Genomic DNA, 23,922 nt, shown 5'->3' with positions numbered 1-23,922 from the left:
CTCCCGTTCTGCATCCACATCCCCCTTTGCATCTTCAGTTAAACCTCTCTGGAGATGCCCTTAGCAGACATACCCAGAGGTGTGTCTCCTGAGCAGTTCCAAATCCAGTGACATTGACCATAAAGATTAGTTTTCACACTGCCCCTCAGCAGAATCTGCCTACAGGTTGTGAATTCCTGGTCTGTTCTGCACAGCAGCTGCTACGGTTTGACAGTGAAATGTCCCCATCAGCTCATGTTTTAAAACAGTTAGTCCTGGTTGGTCGTACTGCTTTGAGAAGTGAGATCTCTTGGACATGAGACCTAGCTGGAGTCTGCAGGGTTGGAGGGACAAGATTTCTGGGTTATGTCCTGGTCCCAGCTCCATTCTGAGCTTTCTGAGAAGTGAGCATGCCATCATGAACAGGTGGGTTCCCTCATAAACACTACCATGGCCTCCCCCATAAACACTAGGAGGACATCCCCCACTTGAAGCTGTGTGCTTCTTTTCCTAAATTGCTCTGTTGATATTTGGTCATGGTAATGAAAAGTGACTTGCAGAGCAGCTGACCTTGGCTTCCTGAAGTCCTGCTTTTGTGTGCAGAGGACTGTTTCCCTACCTACACACCATTCCCTCTCAGAATCCTCCAGGATTGGGGGGAACTGCTTCCCTAGGGAAACTTCCCCTGGGATTAGAGTCTCCTGAGATCCATGGTCAGAAGCCCTGATTCAATTTCAGGCCTGGGAATAGGCGTATGGATCCAGATGCCCTCAGGTGACTCTGATGCAGGTGGTTGCCTTCCTATTTGAGGAAGTTGGGTATCATTTGTTCCCTTAAACTGATAAAGTGAAAGTAGTCATAGACCTGAAACTTGTCGGCAGAATTTAAATGTCTTGGTGGTGTCAGCAAACAGTTGCATTTATAGGTCATGTGAGTTCCTTTTCCTGAGAATATAAGCGCTCGCTCTCCTCTCTCTCTCTCTCTCTCTCTCTCTCTCTCTCTCTCTCTCTCTCTCTCTGTTGCTCTCACTCTTGCTGTGAGGCACTACTCCAGGGAATCTGAATGAATTTGTATGAATCCTGAATCCACAACTTAGGGTCTATGTACTCTTAACAAGGAATCTTATTTTTTCTCAGCCTCCACTTGTTCTTCTGCAAAGCAGGGTAATGACTGCAATGGCCTCTGAGGATCGTAACAAAGATTGTGTGTGCTGGCTACTCAGCATAGCACCTGTTACACAGTGAGCCTTGGAGATATGCTGTATCACATAATGTTTCCTATTTCCTCTTTGTATTGTAGGCATCTCTCTCTCTCTCTCTCTCTCTCTCTCTCTCTCTCTCTCTCTCTCTGTCTGTGTGTGTGTGTGTGTGTGTGTGTGTGTGTGTGTGTGTGTGTGAGAAACCTTGTTTTATTTGTTTCTGTATTTCATTAGTACTTTGCTCAATAAATTTTGATTGATTCTTTCCCTTAGGGGACAAGTAAGGAGATGAAATAAAAGCAAAGATGCTTGGGAAGTAATATCTTCACTATGGTTTCTTCCCAGGCCACTCTAAAGACAGCACAGCTTGTCGATGAGAACAACTCTGATGAATACCTTTCAGTTCCTCCCTACTCCCCTTTTTATGAAGGTTTTTGAGGCAAGGTGTGCATGTGTAAACCTCCCAATGTCAAGTGAAGAGTTTGATTAGGACAAACCATGTGCATCTACCAGATACTGTGAAAGCAAAGATGACTTAAAATGCTTTTCCTGGAAGCACAAGTCTAATAAGGATGATGTACATGTCACCAGTCACAAAATAATGACATGAGTTATGGAACCAGAGAAAGGAGCACTTAAGTCAGAACATAAGGCATGGAGAGAGCAAGTAGCTAACAACATGGGACAGTATAATTCCAAGTAACATTTACCAGTGTTTGAATGCTTTGTGTTTGAGGATACTGGCTCCCAATTTTTATAAAATGATTAAACATAATAAAAGACTGTAAGATGAATTTAATCAATGAACATTTCCTTGCCAAAAAAATTACAATGTTTTTACTAAAAATGACTAAATGAGGTGGTTGATAGCCATGTGATTTCTCCTTAGTTTGGCTTCAGATCCAAAATACACCCACACCTGTGTCTGTGGGTATAGAGTGAAGGTCAAATACACAGCTTTGGATTCCTCATGATTCAGCCCATTATTCAAGTTCTTTTAAAGTAAATGACACCATGAGTTAGGAAAATGAATCACAGGGGTAACTGTGTGGTCAGACAGCGTTAACCCAGCCAGGAGGGAGGGAGGACTCAAGTAAGCAGTTTGACATAGAAGACATATTTCATAAAAGGTTAGTTTAACAAACACTTTCCCAAAGTCACCTACACCTGCTTAATACGTCATTTAAACGGCCTACAATGGAGAAATCTTTAATCTTACAACACAAGTAAGTGTTCAGTGTTTCTACACTTTTTTTCTTAAGAAAACTTATGTTTGCGTAAGGGTGGATGATAATAACACAGTTGATCATTTCTGGGTGGGGAGGGTATTAGTACGCACTTGTGACTGCAGGGGCAACTGCACATGTGTGTGCATGGAGGGCAGAAGTCTACCGTGGGTGTCTTTCTTGGGTGCCATCATCTGGGTTTGGTTTATTTTCTGCGACTCGGTGCCTCATTTGTCCTGGAGTTCACAGATAGGCTAATTTAACTATAAATGAACCCCCAGGATTCACCTGTCTTTGCTTCCTCCAGGCTTGCATGCCACCATGCTGGCTTTTTCACATGGATTCTGAGGCTGGAACTCAGGTCCTCACGTGCAGATGGGAAATGCTTACCGACTAAGCTATCTTCCTGGGCCCCTACCATTCTTATGTGAGTACTAGATGCTAAAAAACTATGCTAGGTCCTGATATAAGCCTCTTTGATGCACAAAGTCATTTAACTCATCACACCCCCATCTAATGTAGGCACAGTTCATATTTGAGATGTAGGGGAAGTCAAACCCTGTTTATGATATTTCAACCTCAGCTAAGCAACAAAGTCAGGCTATTAATCCAGATTCCTGTATCTTCAGAACGACTATTTTGAAGTCCTATTCTGTATAATCTCCCAGAATATAATAATACCTAAATGAAATTTGTGTTGGTCACCATTACTATATGATGAAGTGCCAATACTTAGTTATCTAAAAGAATAGCATGATTAATATTGATCACAAGCCCATCATTAAACAAGTTCTCAGCATGGATAGCTCATTTGTGCTCCATGTGGAATTAGAATCTTCAATGGGGTCCAAACCCTGTCGGCCTAAAAACTCCACAGCAAGGTCAGGTTGAGTTCACTATTGTTAGATTTCTCCATGGGCCTCGGTTTCTTTCCATTGGTTCTCTCCAGGCATTTCCAGAGAGGAAAAAAAGACAGGTGCCAGCCATGTTGATTGGATCAGTTGCTGATAAAAGAGCTGGTAGATGGTAGAAGTAAAGTGTCATTGTGGGATGACCAGTGGGGTAGAAGTTGCTGATGAGCTATGACTGAAGAGTGAAACCTGCCAAAAATGTGGTGATTCTGAACCTCAGAACTCATGATACATCTAATCAGAATATTCCAAACTGGGCAGAGAAAGAACCCCTGAGATGCCACCTGCAATCTTGTGCTGTTGCCAGCCAACAGTGGCACTGAAGATGCTCCTTAAAATGCATGTGTGTTTGTGTTTGGTGAGGTTACATAAAGTCTTCTCATATTTAAAAATACACCATCCAGAAAGGGTCCACAGTAGTGCTTGTAGGCATAGATCAATGCTGTGATTCAGAACCTGAGTTTTCAGGGGTTGTCATTATGATACCTCATCCACATGAGGAACTGGTGTTCAGAGATGCTAACTGCCTCTTAGCAGTAGCACAGTTAGATGAAGACATGGACAGAAGTCAACCACAGTTCTGACTCCAAGTGTCACGGTCTTTCCCACACTGCCATGGTTACAACAAAGAACTTTCATTTTTCATGCTTTCATTCAGAATTGTTGTCAGTCTGTAGGTAATTCGAGGCACAAAAGAATTAAATAGTCAGACAATTTGAATTGCTTAGTTGGACAGTGGTTTTTCAGCAGTCCTTGATTTTGAAATTAATGAGGCTTTGTTATAATTGTCAGCAAACAGGACTCATGACTGCTTTTTACAGAGGTATAAACAAATATTGAAACAGAAGTTGGAGGAGATCAGCCAGCATTTTCTCTTCGTAACTCCAACCCTTGATTTGCTGTCTCACTGAGTAGTTTTTCCCAGCAGCCTTCTCGATTCTGGAAGGCTAGAATGTTCACCGGGAACACAAATCTGAGCATTGCATGGAGGGTGGACACCATTACCATGTGAACACTTGCCGTACCCCCAAAGCTCCTCTCATCACAGTCCTTACACCCCACCACTCCATGCTGCAAAACAAAATTCCAAAGGGGAAAAGAGCAACAAGAACGTTGTGGTCTAGATTCCCAGATTTGGTCTTGCCCAACCCACATGCAAATCTAACCTTTTTGATATTTCAGCATTATAAACACAAAGATGGGATTTCAGCAGGAAAATATTTACTAAAGGCTTTTTCCCTTATAATCTATTGATTTTAATATCCTTTCCACTTTGGCTGAATGTCAGTTTTACCCTGAGGACTACTATTGCAAATTTGAACACAATTTATTTATTTATTTATGCCACTCAAAATATTAGCACTGGAAATGAATAAAGTTTGAGTCTTGCAATGTTCCCATTTAAAGTTTATTTTTCTAATTTGAATAATGCTGGTAATTTGCTATGGTAATCGGGGCCAAGAAGCAAAATTCAGGTGACCAAAGGCAGAAGCACACATGGCATTTTGTCTTCTGTTTCTGTGAAGTACAGTAACACGCAGCTCATTAAATGTGGGTCAACTTCCCTACTTAACCTTTGGAATGGGAAGCACCTGATCACTATCATTTAACAAGAAGCCAAATCCTCTCTCCTGTGACTGCGTCTGCTCCAAATGGCCAGTTTGTGCCAATTTGGACATTAAAAGCTTCCACTCTGGTTTAGATCTGTGGGAATCTGTGTCCTAAAGAAAGCTGACAGAGTCCCTCAGAAATCTATCTCAAGAGCCCCAGCTCTACCATCAACCTCAGCTGCCAACATCCATCCCCTGTGATTGAAGCCAGGGCTGTATTATGAGGTTTCATAGGGGTGGTGCCTCTTTCTTCCTCTTACTGTATAAGTGGTGTCCTGGGAGGCCATGAATGACTGTAGAAGACACATTAACCATCCCATGCTACCAAGGGACCCTTTAGTAGGCATTTTCTAAATTGCTAAATCACCAACAATAATGAGTACATCTGGGTGGCTCTCTTCTTCATATTTAATGAAACATTGATGTGGCAAACTGCTGGTTAGTCCTGGCTTTTTGGAGCAGGTTTAGAGTCTCCCTGTAGAGTGGTCTCTGTATCTCAGAGAAGCCTCTCACATGCCTCTGTCCCAACTCTCAGGCCCTCACCTGTCCTCTGGGGAAGTGGGGTTTCTAGGGACACTGTGTCTGCCCACACAGTAACCAAGGATAGACCATAAAGGAATCTGTAACCCTCACTCCCTACTCAGTTATTCAAAGCAGAACCCAGACTACTTAGGTAGACTTGCTGTGTGTGTGTGTGTGAGACAATTGCATATGTATAGATGTGTGTGCATATGGAGGTGCAAATGTGAGTGTATGCATACGGAGACCAGAGATAAACCTCAGGTAATATTCTTCAGGGGCTGTTCACTTTGGTTTTTGAGACATAGTCTCTCACTGAGACCTGAAGTTGACTGATCAAATTGGGCTGGCTGGCTGGCCAGAAAGCCCTAAGAACCCAGCTGTCTCTGTTACCCCAGCACCGGTTTTATGAACATTCATCACCACACCTTATCTTTTTCGATTGGTCCTGAAGAGCAAACTCAAGTCCACATGCTTGAACAGGAAGAGTTTTATTGACCAAGCCATTCTAGTTTTGAAGGATTTGTACTGTATGAGATTTCTGTCCTCATACGATTCATGTAATAACCTCAGAGGAGCATCAGATGGTGTGCTGAGACAGGCAGAGCTCAGAATTTAGAAAAAGATTCTGCATTCTAGCCTCAACTACCCACTTGTTTAAAAAAAAAAAAAAAAAGCTTTGGCCACATCTCTTGAAACGTCTACATCCATATCACAGGACTAGCAATCCCCAGTCAAGGGTAGTGAGGTGAAATGACATTGAAGTGGTCCCAGCAGAGTTTTCATTGAAGATCAAGAGGCTAGAAAGAGTGATGCACTGTCACTGCTGGAGGGACAGTGGCAGGTGGCAAGAGCCACAGTGCACTCACAGTGAGAGGCATTAAGTTCCCCCAGGCCAGTAACAGTCTTGACAATTCATCTAAGGAGGCTGAAAATAAAGCAAATGTGTGAACTGCATATCACACAATGACTCCAGAGAAATCTCGGTGCACCAGTGTGGTTAATTCACATAATCTACAAGACACACATAATGGGCTATATATCCTATAGTTAATTCACAAACAAAAATAGAGGTGATGGTATAACTGTAACCATGAAACAGTTTGTGAGAATCAAGAGCAAAAAATGCAGGTAAAGAATTTAGAAAGTGTTTGGTACCTAGTAAATTGCAGTGTTATTTGCTATAATTACTGTTAAGCAATACAGACTCAAAATAGTAACTACCTGTCTGTGAGAGTTATGAAACATTGTGAATATATGATACAAAAAGGAGGCAGAATAATACCAATATGCGCAGTATCAAGAGTGAGAGTTCAGCTTCTCAATACTATAGGAGTCAGGAGTTCCACATCCAGGTAGCCTTGATAGAGAAGCTGGCAACTCAACTATGCTGAGAAACAAGCTTAGGTTTACTTGTGTTTTCTTCCAGTTTCTGTAGAAAATGCCCCCCAAAGGCACATGTGTTTGAACACCCAGTCACTAACTGGTGACACTGTTTGGGAGGTTATGAAGCTCTGAGGGGTCTTGCCTGGCTGACTGAGATAGGTCAATGGGGGAAGCCTTTGGAGGTATAACCCAGCCCTGGTACCTATCCAACTCTCTACTACCTAGCCTACCATGTCTTACCTCCTGCCAGCCCAGACAGAGCCAGCCTAGTTGTCATGCCTTCTCAGCCATAATGAATTATATCCCTGAACTATGAGCCAAAATAAACCTCTCCTCCCGTAAACTGCTTCCTGTCAGGTGTTTGGTCAAGTGATGGGAAAAGGATAGTCAGCATATCTATCTCCTGTGATTCAAGTTCAAAGCTCGAATAGACAGAAACTATAGATGTGTTATAATCATCACAGTTGTTACTGCACAGACTTGTACACAGTCAAAGGCTATGAAACAGAGGTGAATGTTGCTCATAATATGCAGTGTGGTGTCTTTATCCTCCAAGTAGGATAAGGTGTCTTATACTAACCTTCAAAGTAATAATACGATGTAACTTGGCTCACAAGCTCACTTACTCTTTAAGTTGTTTTGTGCTAAATTTACACACATTTATCAACTGCAGGAGCTTTAACAAACTCCAGGCAAAACTGTAAGCATGCCTTGGGATTCAAATTTATAAAACTAATCAGGGACTATAGAAATTGCTCAATGGGTAAGGCATTTGCCAAGCACTGTGAACTAGAGTTTAGAACCCTGGCTGGGTGGGTATGATGGCCTGCCTGTAATCCCAGCACACAGGAGGCAGAGACAAGGGATCCTTGGTGCCAGCTGACTAGATAGACTAAGGGAATCAGTGATTTGTAGGTTAAAGAGAGACTCTGACTCAGCATATGAGATAGAGAGCAATCATGAGGGTTTCTGATATCTTCATTTAGCACCCACATGTACACCCACACCCATACAAACACAAAAAATACATATACACACATGCTGTGTATACATGCACACATGCAGAAAAATGACTAATCAAATGCAAGTTAAAATCTGAGCACTTTAGCTACTTCTAGTGTAAACCAGTTGTCAGGTTGGAAAGCAAATGAAATCACTGCAAGACCTGTTGAGTGAGGTTTGCAGTAAACAAAGTTGACTGCATTAGCATCATGCAATTAAAATGATGAAACTCCAGTGTCCAATTAGACGACTATGTTTTCCTGTAAGAATCCCAAATTCTTGCCTTGCTTCTAAGCCCCATATAATCAAGAATAATGGCATTTACATACACAAATTCAACTACAAAAAACTACATACAGATGCATCACTTAAAATAGCCCCACTGTGGACACAGCAGACAAGTAAAGGGTTTTCTTGGAGAAATGGAAAATGGAAAGATAAAGGGCAGAAAAGCTTAGGCTGAAGAGATGGCTAAGAGGTTAAGGCTGCTCTTCCAGAGAATCTTGAGTTCAATTCTCAGCAACCACAAGGTGACTTACAACCATCTAAAATTAGATCTGGTGCCTCTTCTGGCATGCAAGCATATATGCTGTCAGAACACTGTATACATAATAAATAAATTAATCTTTTTTTAATTGACTTAAAAAAAAAGAGCAGAAAAGGTCAAAGCCATGATTACTCTAGACTTTCCTAAATCCAACATCTTTTTCTTTTTCCCCAATGATTCTTGAAAGTCTGAAAATAAAATAATAATTAATAATAATAATAACTTGTTCAAAACCCAGGAAAACCACATGAACTACAAAAACACATAAACATTCTGTGAAGTTATCCTTTGCAAAACCCATTTGTAAAGCACTCTAAGGGTTGGAGGGAGCAGGTAGCTTAGTTATTAAAGTTCCTGCCATACAAGTATGAGTTCAGCCCTCTATATTCATCTACACAGATGGTGACACAATGCTAGGGATGCAGAGAGGGGCAGATCCCTGGGGTTTGCTGGCTGGTCTGTCCTCAGATACCAGAGAAGTTCCCTGTCTCTCTTCCTCATAAATAGTGGTAAATGTAGAAACTCAAGTCTGCACAAGGTGTAAGAATACATGGCAAATGAGAGTCCAGCCCTAAATAAGCCATATTTATACAACCCATGTAAATATCCCATCCCCTCCAAGGCTCAGAGAACATTAAGGAAGAGAGAGAGAAAAAAATTAAGAGCTAAAAATAGGAAGAAAAGTAGAGGAATGTCATCTTCTGGGTAGGACACAGTCATTGCAATCATGAATTCATAGCATCTAGGGAGATCTGCACTGAATCTACACAAGAATGAACCCCAAATAGTCAGATATGGAAAAAGAGAGTCCAAGAGGCCCTACACCTCACCACTGAACTACTTGTTAATGGTAGATTCAGGGAGCATCAATGCCTTTAGATTTGTACCCACTGATGACTCCATTAGGATCCAGTGGAGAATTCCAACCTAGTTGTCACATAGTCAGCCCTGGAAACTAAATAAGTCACAAATCAAAAACAAAACCAAGTTGAGTCTGAGGAAAGGACTAATAGGGGTGAGTGAGAGTTGACGGTGATGGGAGGGAGATAAGGAGGATACTGGAGAGTAATCAGAATACATTCATATATATTATAAATACATATCATTGTCAAAAACAAAATTAATCAATAAAAACTGGGTACAGCTCCTGGGGAATGACACCTGAAGTTGTTCTCCCATTTCCATGTGTGTGCACATGCATACACACATCCTCATCACACATGTGAACATATAAATAGAGAGTAAATAAATAAAAGTAACTGGAGACAATAATTGAAATGCACATGTTTAAGCCTTGTATGGTAATACATGCCTGAAATCCCTGCACCAGGGAGGCTGAGGCATGAGTTTAAGGCTAGCCTGACTACATAGAAGGATATTGTCTAGAAAAAAAAGATAGATCAATACATAAATTCATAAAAGAAGACAAAGAGAATGAATAGATGATAGGCAGACAGACATACAGATGATTAACAAACACAAAGGTAGTATATGTCTCTGAATATTCAAAATCCTAAGTGAACTGGACCCCATGACATACATTCAGTCTCAGGAGCCTGAGACAAGAGGATTTGACCCCAAGAGTTCAAGACTAGCCTAATTCAGTATAGTGAGCCTCCATATCAAAACAAAAACAAAATAAACACCAAATTTGTCCTGATATATTGAGGAGGATAAGAATCCATAATGAACCTCACTCCAGAACAATGTGTTCTGGTGTTCTTTCTTAGATGCAGAGACAAGGACTTGTGGGAGGTGGGGCATTAAGGGAGGTGGGGTATTAGGGAAAGTGGGGGTTATGAGTAGAAGTCAGCTGCTTACACTTGTTAAGATCTTCAAAGGGAAGAGAAGAGTATCTTGTTGGAGCCATGAGCAAGACTTGTTAAAGTGATCACAGAAAGTAACTCTGGTTAAACATCAAAGAAATAAATCTTAATACACAACTGAAAAGCTGTCTTTATTTTAATGAGTTTACCACCCAAAGTAAGAAAAGTTAGAGAAATCCTTGATTTGTTTTTCTCTTTCTTCTTCTTCCAGTCACCTTTGTGAAACATTAGTTAAGAAATGTGCTTAGTATAAAGTGTGCAGATTCTTCAAAGGTCTTTTCCAAAATAACAAAGAGAGAAAGGTTACAGCAAAGGAGATTCTAAGTGGGGAATGCCCTCACAGAGCCTACTTGGGCCAGACACAGCAGCTGTCATGTCTGTTTGGAGTCTGCCCAGGCATGAGGGATTAAGGCAACTAAAGTCTGTGCATCTGCCATAGCTGAGGCCCATCTGATGAGATATGGAGCAACATTCAATAGGTGTTTTATCAAGGATAGCTTTGCACCCAAGTTAGGGGAAATCTCAAAACAAATTCCAGAGAACTCAAATTCTCTTTCTACTGGTCCAAGGTCATCTGAAACAAAGATAAACAACCCATGCTTTGTGTCTCTTCATCCATGTGAATCCACAAGGCAAAAATTAAAATTCCATACAAGTAAAGCTTCCATAATAGCTACTTTCATATTGAAAATGCTTACAGCTGGCCATCCAGAAAGCAGAGAACCTGATCCTTTAAACTGGGGACACCCCACCCCAGACCACCCACAAAAGACTGTCTCCAGTACTGAAGACATCCTAATTTGATACAAGGTTGAAGTGGGTAAATTGTCATCTGGACCCTCCACAGTTATCATGTCAGCTATGGATTAGCTAGCTTAATATGGAGTCACCACACAGGTCACCAAAAGATCCACTGGATGTGCCAGTTATTTTCTACCCACAGTGTTGCGAGTCTCTGTGGTGTGGGAGAGCAGATGAAGTCCTGAGTGAATGTGTATTATTGACGTGAATGACTATGTCAAGAATCCCAATGCCTCAGACCTACAGGCATGGCAAGATCTTCCCTAGTGAAGCTCAGGGGAATAGCAAACCCTTCCCTTGGTCTGGGTACTGACGGATGTTGACACTGTGTGCAGGAAGAGTCAACCACAGCTTCCTCTTCTGGATGACTGCAGCTCCCTACAGAGACCCCTAGAGAGATTAATTAACCCTCCTCTTCATCTAGTGTATGTAATAAACACACTGAGATTCTGGACTGCTGGTGTGTCTCCATTAGAGCACATAGCCCACCTATTCCTGGATTTTCTGTACCTGTGTCTATCATTTCTTCATTCTCCATTGCCCTGGTCAGGTCAGTCCCAAAGCTGTACAGATCTCAGTACTAAAGACTATTCAGTTTTCTTGATCTTGTTATTAAGGTTTTATTTGTCTTGTTTATAGTTCATTCCTTTCCTCTCTAATGTTCTTGCTGTAACCTACAACCTCCCACATCAGTGGCTTAGTATGAATTAAACTACATAACTCACAACATGTGAGTAGCATTGTCTCTTGCCTCTTGTAGCAGTATCATGAGAACATCACCTCCCCCAGAAGAAGGAAGAAAGAGAGAAACAGGACAGGGTGCAGGAGGGGGAAAGACATTATAGAGAAAGAGCTGTAGAAGACAAGGAGCATCTCTTAAGCATTTGAGGGCCTTGCCTACCTAAAAATGGTAAATACCATTTCCTCCAACACTCCAAGACAGTCCTGGCCTCCATGGCTCCACAGTGCTAGGGAGCAAGGAATAGTAATGTATTAAAGATTGATAAAACATTCCTATTGGCAAACACCATCCCTGCCAACCCTATTGATCCACATGTTTCAGGTTCTAATTTATGAAGCACAAGGGTGATTGGTGTAGTACCATCTCTAACTGTCAGACTAAGGTATAATAAATTATGTTGTTTGAGTGAGAGGTAGAGGCAGATCAGAAGTCCAAGGTCATGATCAACTACAAAGTAAGTTTGAGATGAGTCTAGGTTATGAGACCCTGCCTCAAAAATATTGTATGTGGTGAGACACACCACCAAAAGATCTCTCTCTCTCTCTCTCTCTCTCTCTCTCTCTCTCTCTCTCTCTCTCTCCCTGTTCCAGGGGAGAAGTAGCAATGTCACCCTGGTGGGTGAGCCTGAAGCATCAAGTGGTGGCTTCAGATAGAATGGATTTTACCCTGCTAGGGTCTGAACTTGCTTGGGACCAAATACCTCTTTGTCCTTTGGACATAAGAATATCTACTCTAGGGCTGGAGAGATGGCTCAGAGGTTAAGAGCACCAACTGCTCTTCCAGAGGTCCTGAGTTCAATTCCCAGCAACCACATGGTGGCTCACAACCATCTGTAATGAGCTCTGGCACCCTCTTACGTGTACATAATAAATAAATTTTTTTTAAAAAAAGAGTTTTTTAAAAAGAAAAAGAATATCTACTCTATGTCTAATCACCATTGTATTATGGGAGCACATCACTTGTTTGGTTTCAAGTTCATGGCTAGGGGAGGAATTTTACCATATGTTGAACTATACTTGGCATCCCATCCATATATTGTTTAGTTGTTATTTAAAATAGACTCTAGGCTTGAGACTTTAACACTGATGCTGGACTGAGTTAAGGCTATGGGGCTGTTGGGATGAATGTATGTGTTTCACCATGCAAAAGAGCATGACTAGGAGGTGGGCAGAACACTATTGACTGAGTGGGTGCCCCTAATACATGTGTTGAAGCCCTAAGTGCCTAAGTGACTATATTTGAAAGTGGGGCCTTAGAGGAAGTAGCCAAAGTCAAACAAATCAGGGCCCTAATTCCATGGGTTAGTGTCCTTAAAGGAGAGACAGTAGAATGCTTGTTCTTGCTTTCTCGATTTATCCATACAAGAAGAAGAGGCTATGGGAGCACACAGTAGGGTGGTAGTGCACACAAGCCAAGAGAAGAGGCTCAGCATTAAATGGATTTGATTGCTCATACCTTAATCTAGGATGGCCCTCCAGCCTTAGGAACGGAGAGAAAAGGCGTGTCTGTTGTTTAAGCCAGGAAGTCTATAGGGATCTGCTGTGGCAGGGCCTGCAGACAAAGACTGTATGTTACAGCTGAAAGGAATGTCAAGGGTCACTAACAAAGGCAAATTTATCATATTTTTCCTGAAAATTTTAGCCTTTAGACAGCCACTCATATGTCCATTTAGTTCACTCCTGAAGATTTTATGAATTCATATTCTCAGTCATCCATTCAAGATGCGCACCATTGTCCATGACATCCATGACCACACACTATGCTACAGTACAGCAAAGAAAGTGCACAATAAACACAAGCAATGATCCCCAGTCACAAAGGTAGCACTAGGTAGATTATGTCATTAAAAATATGAAACTGATTTTAAAAAATCACGCAAGACAAAATCTTGCTTTAATTTCACATGGATATTATAGTCAGACTTTTTCATCAGGACCACCAGCTCACAAATAATGATACAGAGACTTATTATTAATTATGAAAGCTTGGCTGATAGTTTAGGCTTGTTTCTAATTAGTTCTTATAACTTAAATTAACCCGTTTCTATTAATCTACATCCTATTATATGGCTCATGGCTTGTTACCTCTTCTCCTACATGTCTTGCTTGTTCTCCATCTCTTGTCTCTCAGCATCTTCTCACAACTCCATTTTCTTCTTCCCAGCATTCTCTCTGCCCCAAAATCCTGTCTAGCTATTGGCTGGTTAGCTTTGTATTAAACCAATCACATTTCTTCACACAGTGTAAAGAAATATTCCACAACAGGATATTACTGGCATTCTAAGCATTGGTGGGCTGTAGACATTAGGAAAAAAACATCTAAAATACTGCAAACAATGAATAATTTTGGATTTTTACATTTTTATTACATTTTACTTGTATATATGTGTCTATGTGGGAAAGGGTGTACATGCATGGCACACACATGGAATCCAGAAGACAACTTGTGGCCATTGGTTCTCTCCTTCCATCATGTGTGTTCTGGGAATAGAACCCAGGTCAACAAACTTGGAGGTAAGTAAGGCCTTCACCCACTGAGCCATCTCACCAGTCTGTCTGACTTAAAGGACCAAGACAGAGTAGCATACAACAGATTAATAAACAGATATGGCAGCTGGGATATTTATGTGTGTTGAGAGGATGAAGCCTCTACCTACCCACCCTGTCAGGGAACAGTTACTGACAATTTTGACCTGGCCTTCCCAAGACTGAGTGTGGAATGCCAGGGTCTGTAGCCTAATAATTGGGAGCTGTATCTCAGGCCTCCTGGAGGTGACCAGATAAGGGAAACCCTGCCCCCATAAACAGTCCCACTATGCTGTTTTTCTCAATCCAAAGCCATCTTTGCTGGCTAGAGGTCTCTGTCACTCTGCGAACAGCACCTGAAGTCCCATGGGCCCATGTGCTTTGCCAAACCAAGTGAGTCGAGGAACCCATCATCTGTGGAAATGCTGAGATCCGAACCAAATGTGATTTGTTCTGCTTCAGCATTTCCTCAAATGACTCCATTAGGGGATCGCTGCAGCTCAGGGCTAATTAACTCATAATGGGCGCAAAGCATCCTGGGATATCAGCCCAGAGGGTGTCAAGGGATCTTGGGCCTTCTGTGTACACCCTGACCCTCCTCAGGATGACAGTACACATTCAGTTATGTCCAGTTACAAACAAGGCGTGCAGGTGGAACTAAGCCTGTGGAAAGTCTTAAGACATCAATCTTCCTTCTTGCTGGAGTAATTAGGTTACCAATTCAGCAAAGAAGGCCTAAGTCATATTGGGAGTGAGGGTTAAATTCTGTGTATGTTGCATCCTAGCCAGGTGACTTTGGTGGCACCACTTCAGTAACTAAAGAGGATAAAGTAGTACCCTCTTTGGGAGGATTAAATGAGATAATACATACAAAGGCCCCAAGTCTTTGTTGTCATTTGTGTTTCCTTCCATTCCTAAGAGAGACAGAGTGATATTTAGATTTCCAAAATGAAGTTGGTCTTTCTGTAATCTATGTAATTACTCCGTGTTTGGAGGAAGTCTTGTTCTGGGGACTTCAGCAGAAGCCCTGTCAAGCACATACAGAAGAGTTAAAAAATGTCTCCTGTTAGGCCTTGTCATCTTTTTTTTTTTTTTTTTTTTTTTTTTAGTTTTGGGATATGACCTTTATTGAGCTTATCCACCAGAGTGGAAATAAAGTCTGTACAAAACCAAATGTTTGTTACTATAACTTCTGCATCACAATTAAAATCCAAACAGTTTTTTAAAAACAGTCAACTCAGTCAAAACCCACTACTTCAGAATCAATAGCTTCTTTGAAGCCACAGTAACACTTAAATATGGTTAAGACCCGAATGCAGAAATTTGGTTGGTTGGAAGGCTAATTAAACCTCCAACTTGCTCAAATAGAATTACAAAAAGGCAAAATTGTGTTTTTCACAGAGATACAGTCCACTGTAATCACCAACACTGGAGAGCTGTTAAGAATATTTAGAGTCCTGAGATAATAAAGAATCCAGGCATCCTTAGACAGTCTTCTGTTGTCTTTTCTTCCCAATCAGAGACTTGTGGATGTGTGGGATGACACCACCACCAGCAATTGTAGCCTTGATCAAAGAGTCCAATTCTTCATCTCCACAGATAGCAAGTTGCAAGTGACGAGGGGTAATACGCTTTACCTTCAAGTCTTTTGACACATTTCCTGCCAACTCTAGTACCTCTGAGGTGAGGTACTCCAGGATGGCTGCACTGTACACAGCGGCGGTCGTGCCCACACGTCCGTGGCTGGTTGTCCTAGATTTCAGGTGTTGATGAACACGGCCCACAGGGAACTGCAAGCCGGCTCGCTGCGAGCAGGAAACCGCCTTTGTCTCGGCCTTTCCAAAGTCCTTTCCAGCCCTACTGCCAGCCATCTTGGACAGTGCTGCAGATCGGACAAGAGAGGAAGAGACGAGGCCAGGCGGACACACAGCGAGATCCCGGCACCCACTCCTCCGTCATACCACGATTCAAACTGCCAGGCCTTGTCATCTTGAAACAGTGGAATATTTCATGATCAAAAGAAAGGACAATTAAATATGATGTTTAGAATAACTCTAAGGAAGACACAATGTCCAGTGCCAAGAAAGAGATTTTAGAAGACACACACATGCTCTGTTCTTTAAAACACTTGGGAAAGAGATTAATATGCATGAAAAATTAGAAACTGATCCCCAAGATAAAAATAAAATTATAGGTCATGTGGAGATGACAGGATGCCATTGAGGTCTCCAGGGTAGGACAGTCACTCCCAAATGATGGAAGTTCAGGGAGACAAGTAGCATATCTGCTGGTGTGTTCCAGAGTTGAGCAGGGGAAGAGAACAAATTCATTCTGCCACCAGAGAAATGGAAATTTGAGGAAGAAAACATGAGAAACCCCACTCTCTTCCCTCAAGGTTTAGTCTACATCAAGCTTCAGCTTCAGACCAAGCCTTTCTCAATGCTCTGACCAAATGGGAACCAGCAGGGGATTGTGTGTATAGATGCTACAGGCTCAGGATCCAGCATGGACAGCTTCATTCAACTTCCCAAACCTGCACAAGACCTCAGCCATCAAATCTGGGTTCTAGGAGAACATCCCCCTTTGAAGACGCCTAGTAGCTCTGGAAAGATAAAGCAGATGGCCCCATGTCCACCACACAGTCCTGGTGATGGGGGCTTCTCTATTTACTGAGAAGCTGTTTGGATCTTTTTCTCTCATTCTAGCACTTGACAGCATCTGTACCCCTAGGAGGAGAAACTGTGCATGTCAACCAAATGCTGAATCCCTTCCTATCTCCAGCTCAAAACTAGATTTCCAAGTTCTTGAGATAGCACAGGTATCGAGATTTGACATCAGACCTTCTCTTTAGATGGGGATGGTGCCACCTTCCTTGATCATAATGAGGATCGGAGCCTGCTGTGAAGGCTGCTTCCTAGTGTGCCACTGAGGACATTCACATGTGACCCATGATGCTGTCATTTGAACATCCCCTTCATTTTTTTCAAATTAGTAATTGAGCTGCTCAAAAAAAAAAAAAAATGGAAATTAAGGAGACCCATGTATTGTGGCTTTAATGTGAAAGGCGCCGCATAAACTCACACGTACAAATACTTGATCCTCAAGAGGTGGAGCCTTCCTGGAGGAAGTAGAACTCCTAGAGCAGGATTTGAATTTATTTTCCAGCCTGGCCCCATTTCCTATCCATTCTATTCTTTCTGATTGTGAACACAACACTTCTTCTGTCATGGCGTCCCCCACCATGATGGACTGTGGCTCCTGCAACTGTAAACTGAAATAAACCCCTCTTCCCTTAAGTTATTTCTTGTCGGGTGGTTAGTCACAGCAATAAGAAAAGCAGTTAATGGATTGTGCCTCTGTGGGAAAAAATAGCTACCCTCTCTTTTACAGCCTGAAGTGGAAGAACAGTGGCAGAGCACAGCAGAGGGACAGTGTCCCCAAATCACAGGCAATAACTGTGACTGCAACCATATGGAGGGAAAAGGCCTTTGTGGATGCAATCAGGTTAAGGGGGTTGAGATGAGCTCCTCCTGGATAATTTATGTGACATGAACTCAGTACAAAGTGAGATACAGGAGACAGAAGAGGAAAAGACAAAGGCATGGAGAGACAGAGGCTGAGATGGAGACTCATGCCAGCATCTCAGAGATTTAAATCTAAATTTAAAGGAGAAAGGGTTTGTTTTGCCTTACAGTTCCTGGAGCTGCCATCCATCTCAGCAGGGAAGGCACGGAAGGAGTGCGGATCAATCACCACACTGGGTCCACAGTCAAGAACACCAGAGATAGGATCATGCTATCAAACCTCAAGGCCTCCCCTAGTGACAAACTGGAGCACCAGGCACTGGAGGAGGCAGGAAGGATCTTCTATTGACACCCTTCAAGGAAGGGCAGCCCTGTGACACATGCACCTTGGAATTCAGCCTCCAGAACTGTGATACAATAAGATTCTGCTGTTCTAAGCCCCCTAGTTCCAGTCATTCCCAGCACCATGTCTTAGCACATGGTGTTTACAAATGTAGGCTTTAGAACTCAGGCTCTAAGACATAAAAGGACAGGGCAATCTCAAGACAATCCAGGATTTATTGTTAAAATTCTGTCACTGGCAAACCCCTGGAGGTCAGGGTCTCTCACAAAGCAGTTTGAGTGGAAGAGCTGCGGAGAAGCCACTTAAACAAAAGTCCCAGAAAACTCAGGGCTTGCCTTTTTCCTACCCACCCACCCACATAGGGGAAGCCCAATTTGTGGAGTATCTGTCCTTTACAGGGTTTCAATAGTGATTGATCAAGCATTTCAAAACACAAGCACCTGCCATGAAGGGACAGTAGCAAAGAAAAAGACCTTCAAATCCCAGAGGCTGTGCTGAAAAGACACAGCCCTGGGCCCTCCCTACTGCCCACCCTTCATCAGTGAAAAATCAGGAGGAGATATGTCAGGTTATTTTTGTGGACAGCATTGTTTCTTGAGGCAGCCCTGTTTGCACATGAACACATTTTATTGCATATAAATGAAATCTGTAACCTGCCAGTTTATCTCTTAGTTTTATATAGCAGATGTCTAAACATCAGTTGCCTGCACAATATCAATGTGCACATGACAGAAGCATTAATATCCAACTCACTAAAACAAAAAAAGCTGGTTTGATTTTTGATATTTTTATTTGGTTGCATAAGGATTTGGTCAATACCTGCATGGACCAGGGACAATAATAAGAATAACAGTTGCTGCATCATTATTGAGCACTTACCAAGTGTGGTGTACTGTGCTAAGCATCTAAGAAGTGATAATCCATTTAATCATTCCCAAAACATGATCAGATGAAAATTAAAAAGATGACCTTGTAAATTGGTTAAACGGGGCTCAGAGGTTTTGGATGAATTATCCCAGCTCATAGGCTGCAGAATTGGGATTCCAACCAAGTTTCTATGCTGCTTGTGAGAGTCACACCATGCAAGCTTCCCTAGTGAAAAGGCATTCCATAATTAGAACACAGAGTTGCAGCTGCAGGACCTGGAGGAGAGGTGGCCACAGATTCACACCTTCTAGGCCTTGATACTTACCATACACTTGCTGCTTTAATAGAAATGTGGGCTGGCCTTAGGATAAATTAGCATTAGGATAAGTTGGTGTGCATTCACTTGTGTGTGTATGTATGTATGTATGTATGTATGTATGTATAAATGTATATACTTATGTGTATGGATATAGATAAATATGTGTGTATACATGTGTGCCTGCATGCATGTGTACAGTACTCATTGTGTATTGTGAGTGCATATATATTTGTGTGTACATGTGTATGCATGTGTATGCTATGTGTACTACATGCTGTATGTGTTCATGTGTACATACTTGTGTTTGTGGGTTCATCTGTCTGAAGGTGAGAGGAGAGGTTATGGCACAAGCTGTAGTGAACAGTTCTCCAGAGGTGTTCTGGCAACTTAAACACTGGTCTCTGACTCTAAAACAGTAGTTCTCAATCTGAGGTTAACGACTCTTTTGTGGTCATATATTAGATCTCCTGCATATCAGATAGTTACATTACAATTCTTAACAGTAGCAAAATTACAGTTATAAAGTATAACAAAATAACTTTTTAGTTGGGGGGGGGTCACCACAACATGAGGAACTGTATTAAAGGGCTGCAGCATTAGGAAGATTGAGAATCACTGTCTAAAAAGAACATAGACCAAAAATGAATGTAAATCCCCCTGCAAGTCTTTCAAGGATGTCTCCCATCAAGTTTCACCTGACTGTCCCCTCTGAGATTGCTGCTATGCAGGACAAAAATAAGAAGGAACTGTATGTTTTCACGTAAAGGTTGCCTGCTCAGTCAAGAGCACAAGGCAGGCACCTGCTCAGACTCAGGGAAGTGCCCTGCTCAGACACAGGGAAGTGCCCTGCTCAGACACAAGGAAGTGATCTCCTCAGACACAGGGAAGTGCCCTGATCAGACACAGGAAGTGATCTCCTCAGACACAGGGAAGTGATCTCCTCAGACACAAGGAAGTGCCCTGCTCAGACACAGGACAGGCACCTGCTCAGACACAGGGAAGTGCCCTGCTCAGACACAGGGAAGTGATCTCCTCAGACACAGGGAAGTGCCCTGCTCAGACTCAGGGAAGTGATCTCCTCAGACACAGGGAAGTGCCCTGCTCAGACACAGGGCAGGGACCTGGCTGAGACTCAGGGCAGAGACCTGCTCAGATACAGGGAAGTGGCCTTCTCAGACATGGGGCAGAGACCTGTTTAAACATGTAGTATGAACCTGCTTGCACACAGGGCAAGCACCAGCTTAGACACAAGATGAGACAAGCTCAGACACAAGACAATGGCCTACTTGGATGCAGAGTGGGAACGGTCTCAGACAGGAGGTAGGAACCTGCCCAGAAACAGAGCAAGGATCAAATCAGGTACAAGCTGGACTTTCAGCAAAGGTAATGCTGGGGGTTACTTCCTCAGACCTAACCAACTCCTTGCTAAAGTCCTGGACCAGGGAGAAGCAGACAGCAGACAAGTGCAGGCTCCTCTGGAAGACTGTGAGGCAGAGCTGAGGAAAGAGGTGTGCAATAGCCAGCTGTCACAAGTTGATTCTGTCCATCGCATCAAAGAGCACTGATACTTGTGTCTTACAGGATTTTGCAGACTCTGTGTCCCAGATGGTCACTCAGAAGTTCCGTGAACTAACAGTCGGCCTGACATCTGTGTATGCCCGCCACAAAACACTAGCAGGAATCGTCATGACAAAAGGTAACTACCTTTCTTTTCCTATGGGAATTTGTGTCTCTATAGAAAGAAATGTTAATATTAACTTGGTCCTAGGAGCCTAAGGATGCTTCCTACCCCATGGAGATGGACAAAGATAGAATACAAAGATACTAGTGGCTGCCTGTTACTACCAGAACAACTACACTGGCAATATTGTGAAAACTTTTGATACTTCTCTTGATTCCCATGAATTCCATAAGATGTTTATGCATACCCTTACTTTCAAGAATGATGCCGGTATTTGTAAAAGCTGGAATCAGACACCAGGGTACTACATAAGTCACTTGAAGCTGTTAGATAAGGAGGTGTCCTGCTTCTCTGTCCCTTCTAAAGTGCCTAAGACTGCTGACTTACAATATCACTTACACAGAAGGAGCGCACTACATGAGTCTGTACACAGAGCAGAAGGATGGAGCCAGTGTGTACAAGAGAAGTCAGGTGTGGACGTGGACCATCCAAGTACCTTCTTCTCTCACCAAAGAATATCAGTGGGCCCTTTCCGTGTACACTCTGCACATTCATTCCCACCAGTAGAAGGCTGTGAGAAAAGAGTGGAGGGGACACCAAAGGGACATAAGAGGACACAAAGAAACAAAGAAGTGACACAGTGGTGACAAAAAGGAATATGAGAGACAGCAAGGCCATATGGGAATCCAGTCGGGACACTGCACAGCAGACACAGAGAAACATGGCAGGCATGGAAAGACACAAAAAGACATGGAGAACAGGGGAAGGAAGACACAGAGGGATACAAGACACTGGGGTACATTATAAAGTATCTGTCTCCTGAGTGTTTTGAGATCCTCTTGCTGGTATAAACTGCTGGGTAAAGGTCCTCCTTCTTATGCAGGCTTGTCACTCCAATCTGCTCTCAGAAATGGAATCCATTCTAGAAAAATAATTTCAAGGCCTGATAGGAGGTCACTGATATGATATACCAGGTAGGGAGAAAATGATGATTGAATTGGAATAATCAGATTTCTGAAATTTTCTAGTTACTAAGCAAATGTAACTAATCCTTAGGTTGTATAAATCCAAACATTTTTTGTTTCCAAAGTAAAGAACGATTATCATACAATAAAAATTATTTGGGAGCAATAAAAGGTTCACACTCACATGTGACTGTGTAATTTAGGCAACTTGTAGGACTGAAAACTATCTGGTGTCCAAATTATTTACACTTAAAAATGAAAAAAATAAATCAAATGACTGTCAGAGTTTCCTTGTCACTCCAGACACCTGGGAATCACTCCAATATTCAAGAGAAATGGAACAGGAAAACAAGCTCTCAGGCCCCCTCATATGCCTGGTACAGTGTCCATGATCCAGCCTTTCCAATTCCTGCATCTTAGCAAAGTGGAAATCACAATGCTTCCTCACAGTGTAATCTTTAAGATAAAGTGCATCAGATGCTTTGCAAGGTGCAAATCACTCTATAGACACAATATTCTGTTCCAGGGTGAAGCAATTTGCTTTTTTCAGTGATTTCATTGTATGGGGTGTCATGCATAAGCCTGGGCCACTGTGAGGGCTGCCTCCCCTCCCTTCACACATTGAATGGCATCTGTCCCTGCAAAGCAGGAAATGTTCTAAATCCATGGCTGAGACAATCTCTGCCAAGATTATCACTGTTGGGTACAGTCTCGTCTCTATCCAGCCACCCATCCTCTTCACACTCACCACCATTCTACATGAGAAGACTCAACCTCTCATTTGAAATCTAATGGCCTATTGAGAGAGCCACAATGAATCCAGCTCCATCTACAGCTAGTGTGACTCAAGCCTGGTTATTTGGCCTTTCTAAGACTTAGTTGTTTTACTCATAAAAATGAGACTAACGTAAGGAATACCTCCCTAGTAGGGTTTCAGTGAAGGTTAAATGTGTATTTGTGTAATACACTTGGAAAAGGCTTGCTGGTTAAGTTTTACTGTCAATTTGACACAACATAGACTCACCTGGAAAGTTTTATGCTTTTGTTGATTCATTGAGAAGTTAATACAATATATTTTAATCATATTCTTTTCTCTCCACCAGTTCTTCCCAGATCCATCTGTCTTTATGCTTCTTTGTACTTTTTCTCTCTTTAAAAAAAAAAAGTATACACACACACACACACACACACACACACACACACACACACACACACACAAAGAAACATGGAGAGTGAATTGTGTTGGCCAAGGGTCTTAATAGAAGATTATCTAGATCAGGTCATCCTGTGGGCTTGTCTGTATGATTTTTTTTTTCCTCAGACAGGGTTTCTCTGTATAGCTTTGTGCCTTTCCTGGAACTCACTTTAGAGACCAGGCTGGCCTTGAACTCACAGAGATGCACCTGGCTCTGCCTCCCAAGTGCTGGAATTAGAGGCGTGCACCACCACCGCCCAGCCTTGTGGTTTTTGTTTTGTTTGTTTGTTTTTTTGTTTGTTTGGTTGGTTGGGGGTTTTTTTGTTTTGTTTTTCTTTCAGAGCTGAGGACTGAACCCAGGGCCTTGCGCTTGCTAGGCAAGTGCTCTATCACTGAGCTAAATCCCCAACCCTTGTTTTGTTTGTTTGTTTGTATGTTTGTTTTTAATTGATATAGGAAGACCCAGCCTATTGTTAAGTGGTACTTTCCCTAAACAGGGGTTTCTGAACAGTATAAGAGGCAAGAAATTTAGATAACATCTAGCAGGTAAAGAAATAGGCCTTCACACATGTATGTGTCTCTGCTCTTCACTGTGGATATGGTGTGACTAGTTGCTGGAGTTCTTGCCTTGACTTCCTGTTAATGATAGACTGTTGTAACCGGAATTGTAAGCTGAACAAACCCTTTCTCCTCCAGGCTGCTTTTTTGCCAAGATATTTATCATAGCAGCAGAATGAAACTAGAAAAGAGTTCTAA

The 23,922-nt window shown here is 42.3% G+C and overlaps 2 protein-coding genes across 2 annotated transcripts in view; one reads left to right on the top strand and one right to left on the bottom strand.

The window, feature by feature from the left end:
- The window catches only part of Adarb2 (adenosine deaminase RNA specific B2 (inactive)), a 208,440-nt gene that overhangs the window by 87,172 nt on the left and 97,346 nt on the right, over window positions 1–23,922 (top strand). Inside the window, exon 4 of the mRNA XM_036188873.1 lies at window positions 20,907–21,021. Coding sequence (XP_036044766.1) covers window positions 20,907–21,021 — 115 coding nt within the window. The remainder of the gene's footprint in view (window positions 1–20,906; window positions 21,022–23,922) is intronic.
- Window positions 15,757–16,158, bottom strand: LOC118584439 (histone H2A.Z-like). The gene has a single exon (XM_036188678.1). It carries the CDS (start codon window positions 16,141–16,143, stop codon window positions 15,757–15,759), a length of 387 nt encoding a protein of 128 aa, XP_036044571.1. The 5' UTR covers window positions 16,144–16,158.

This window comes from Onychomys torridus, chromosome 5 (genome assembly GCF_903995425.1).
Source record: "Onychomys torridus chromosome 5, mOncTor1.1, whole genome shotgun sequence".
Lineage (NCBI taxonomy): Eukaryota > Metazoa > Chordata > Mammalia > Rodentia > Cricetidae > Onychomys > Onychomys torridus.
Note: the sequence above shows the minus strand (reverse complement) of the source record. Positions and strands in the feature narration are given on the sequence as shown.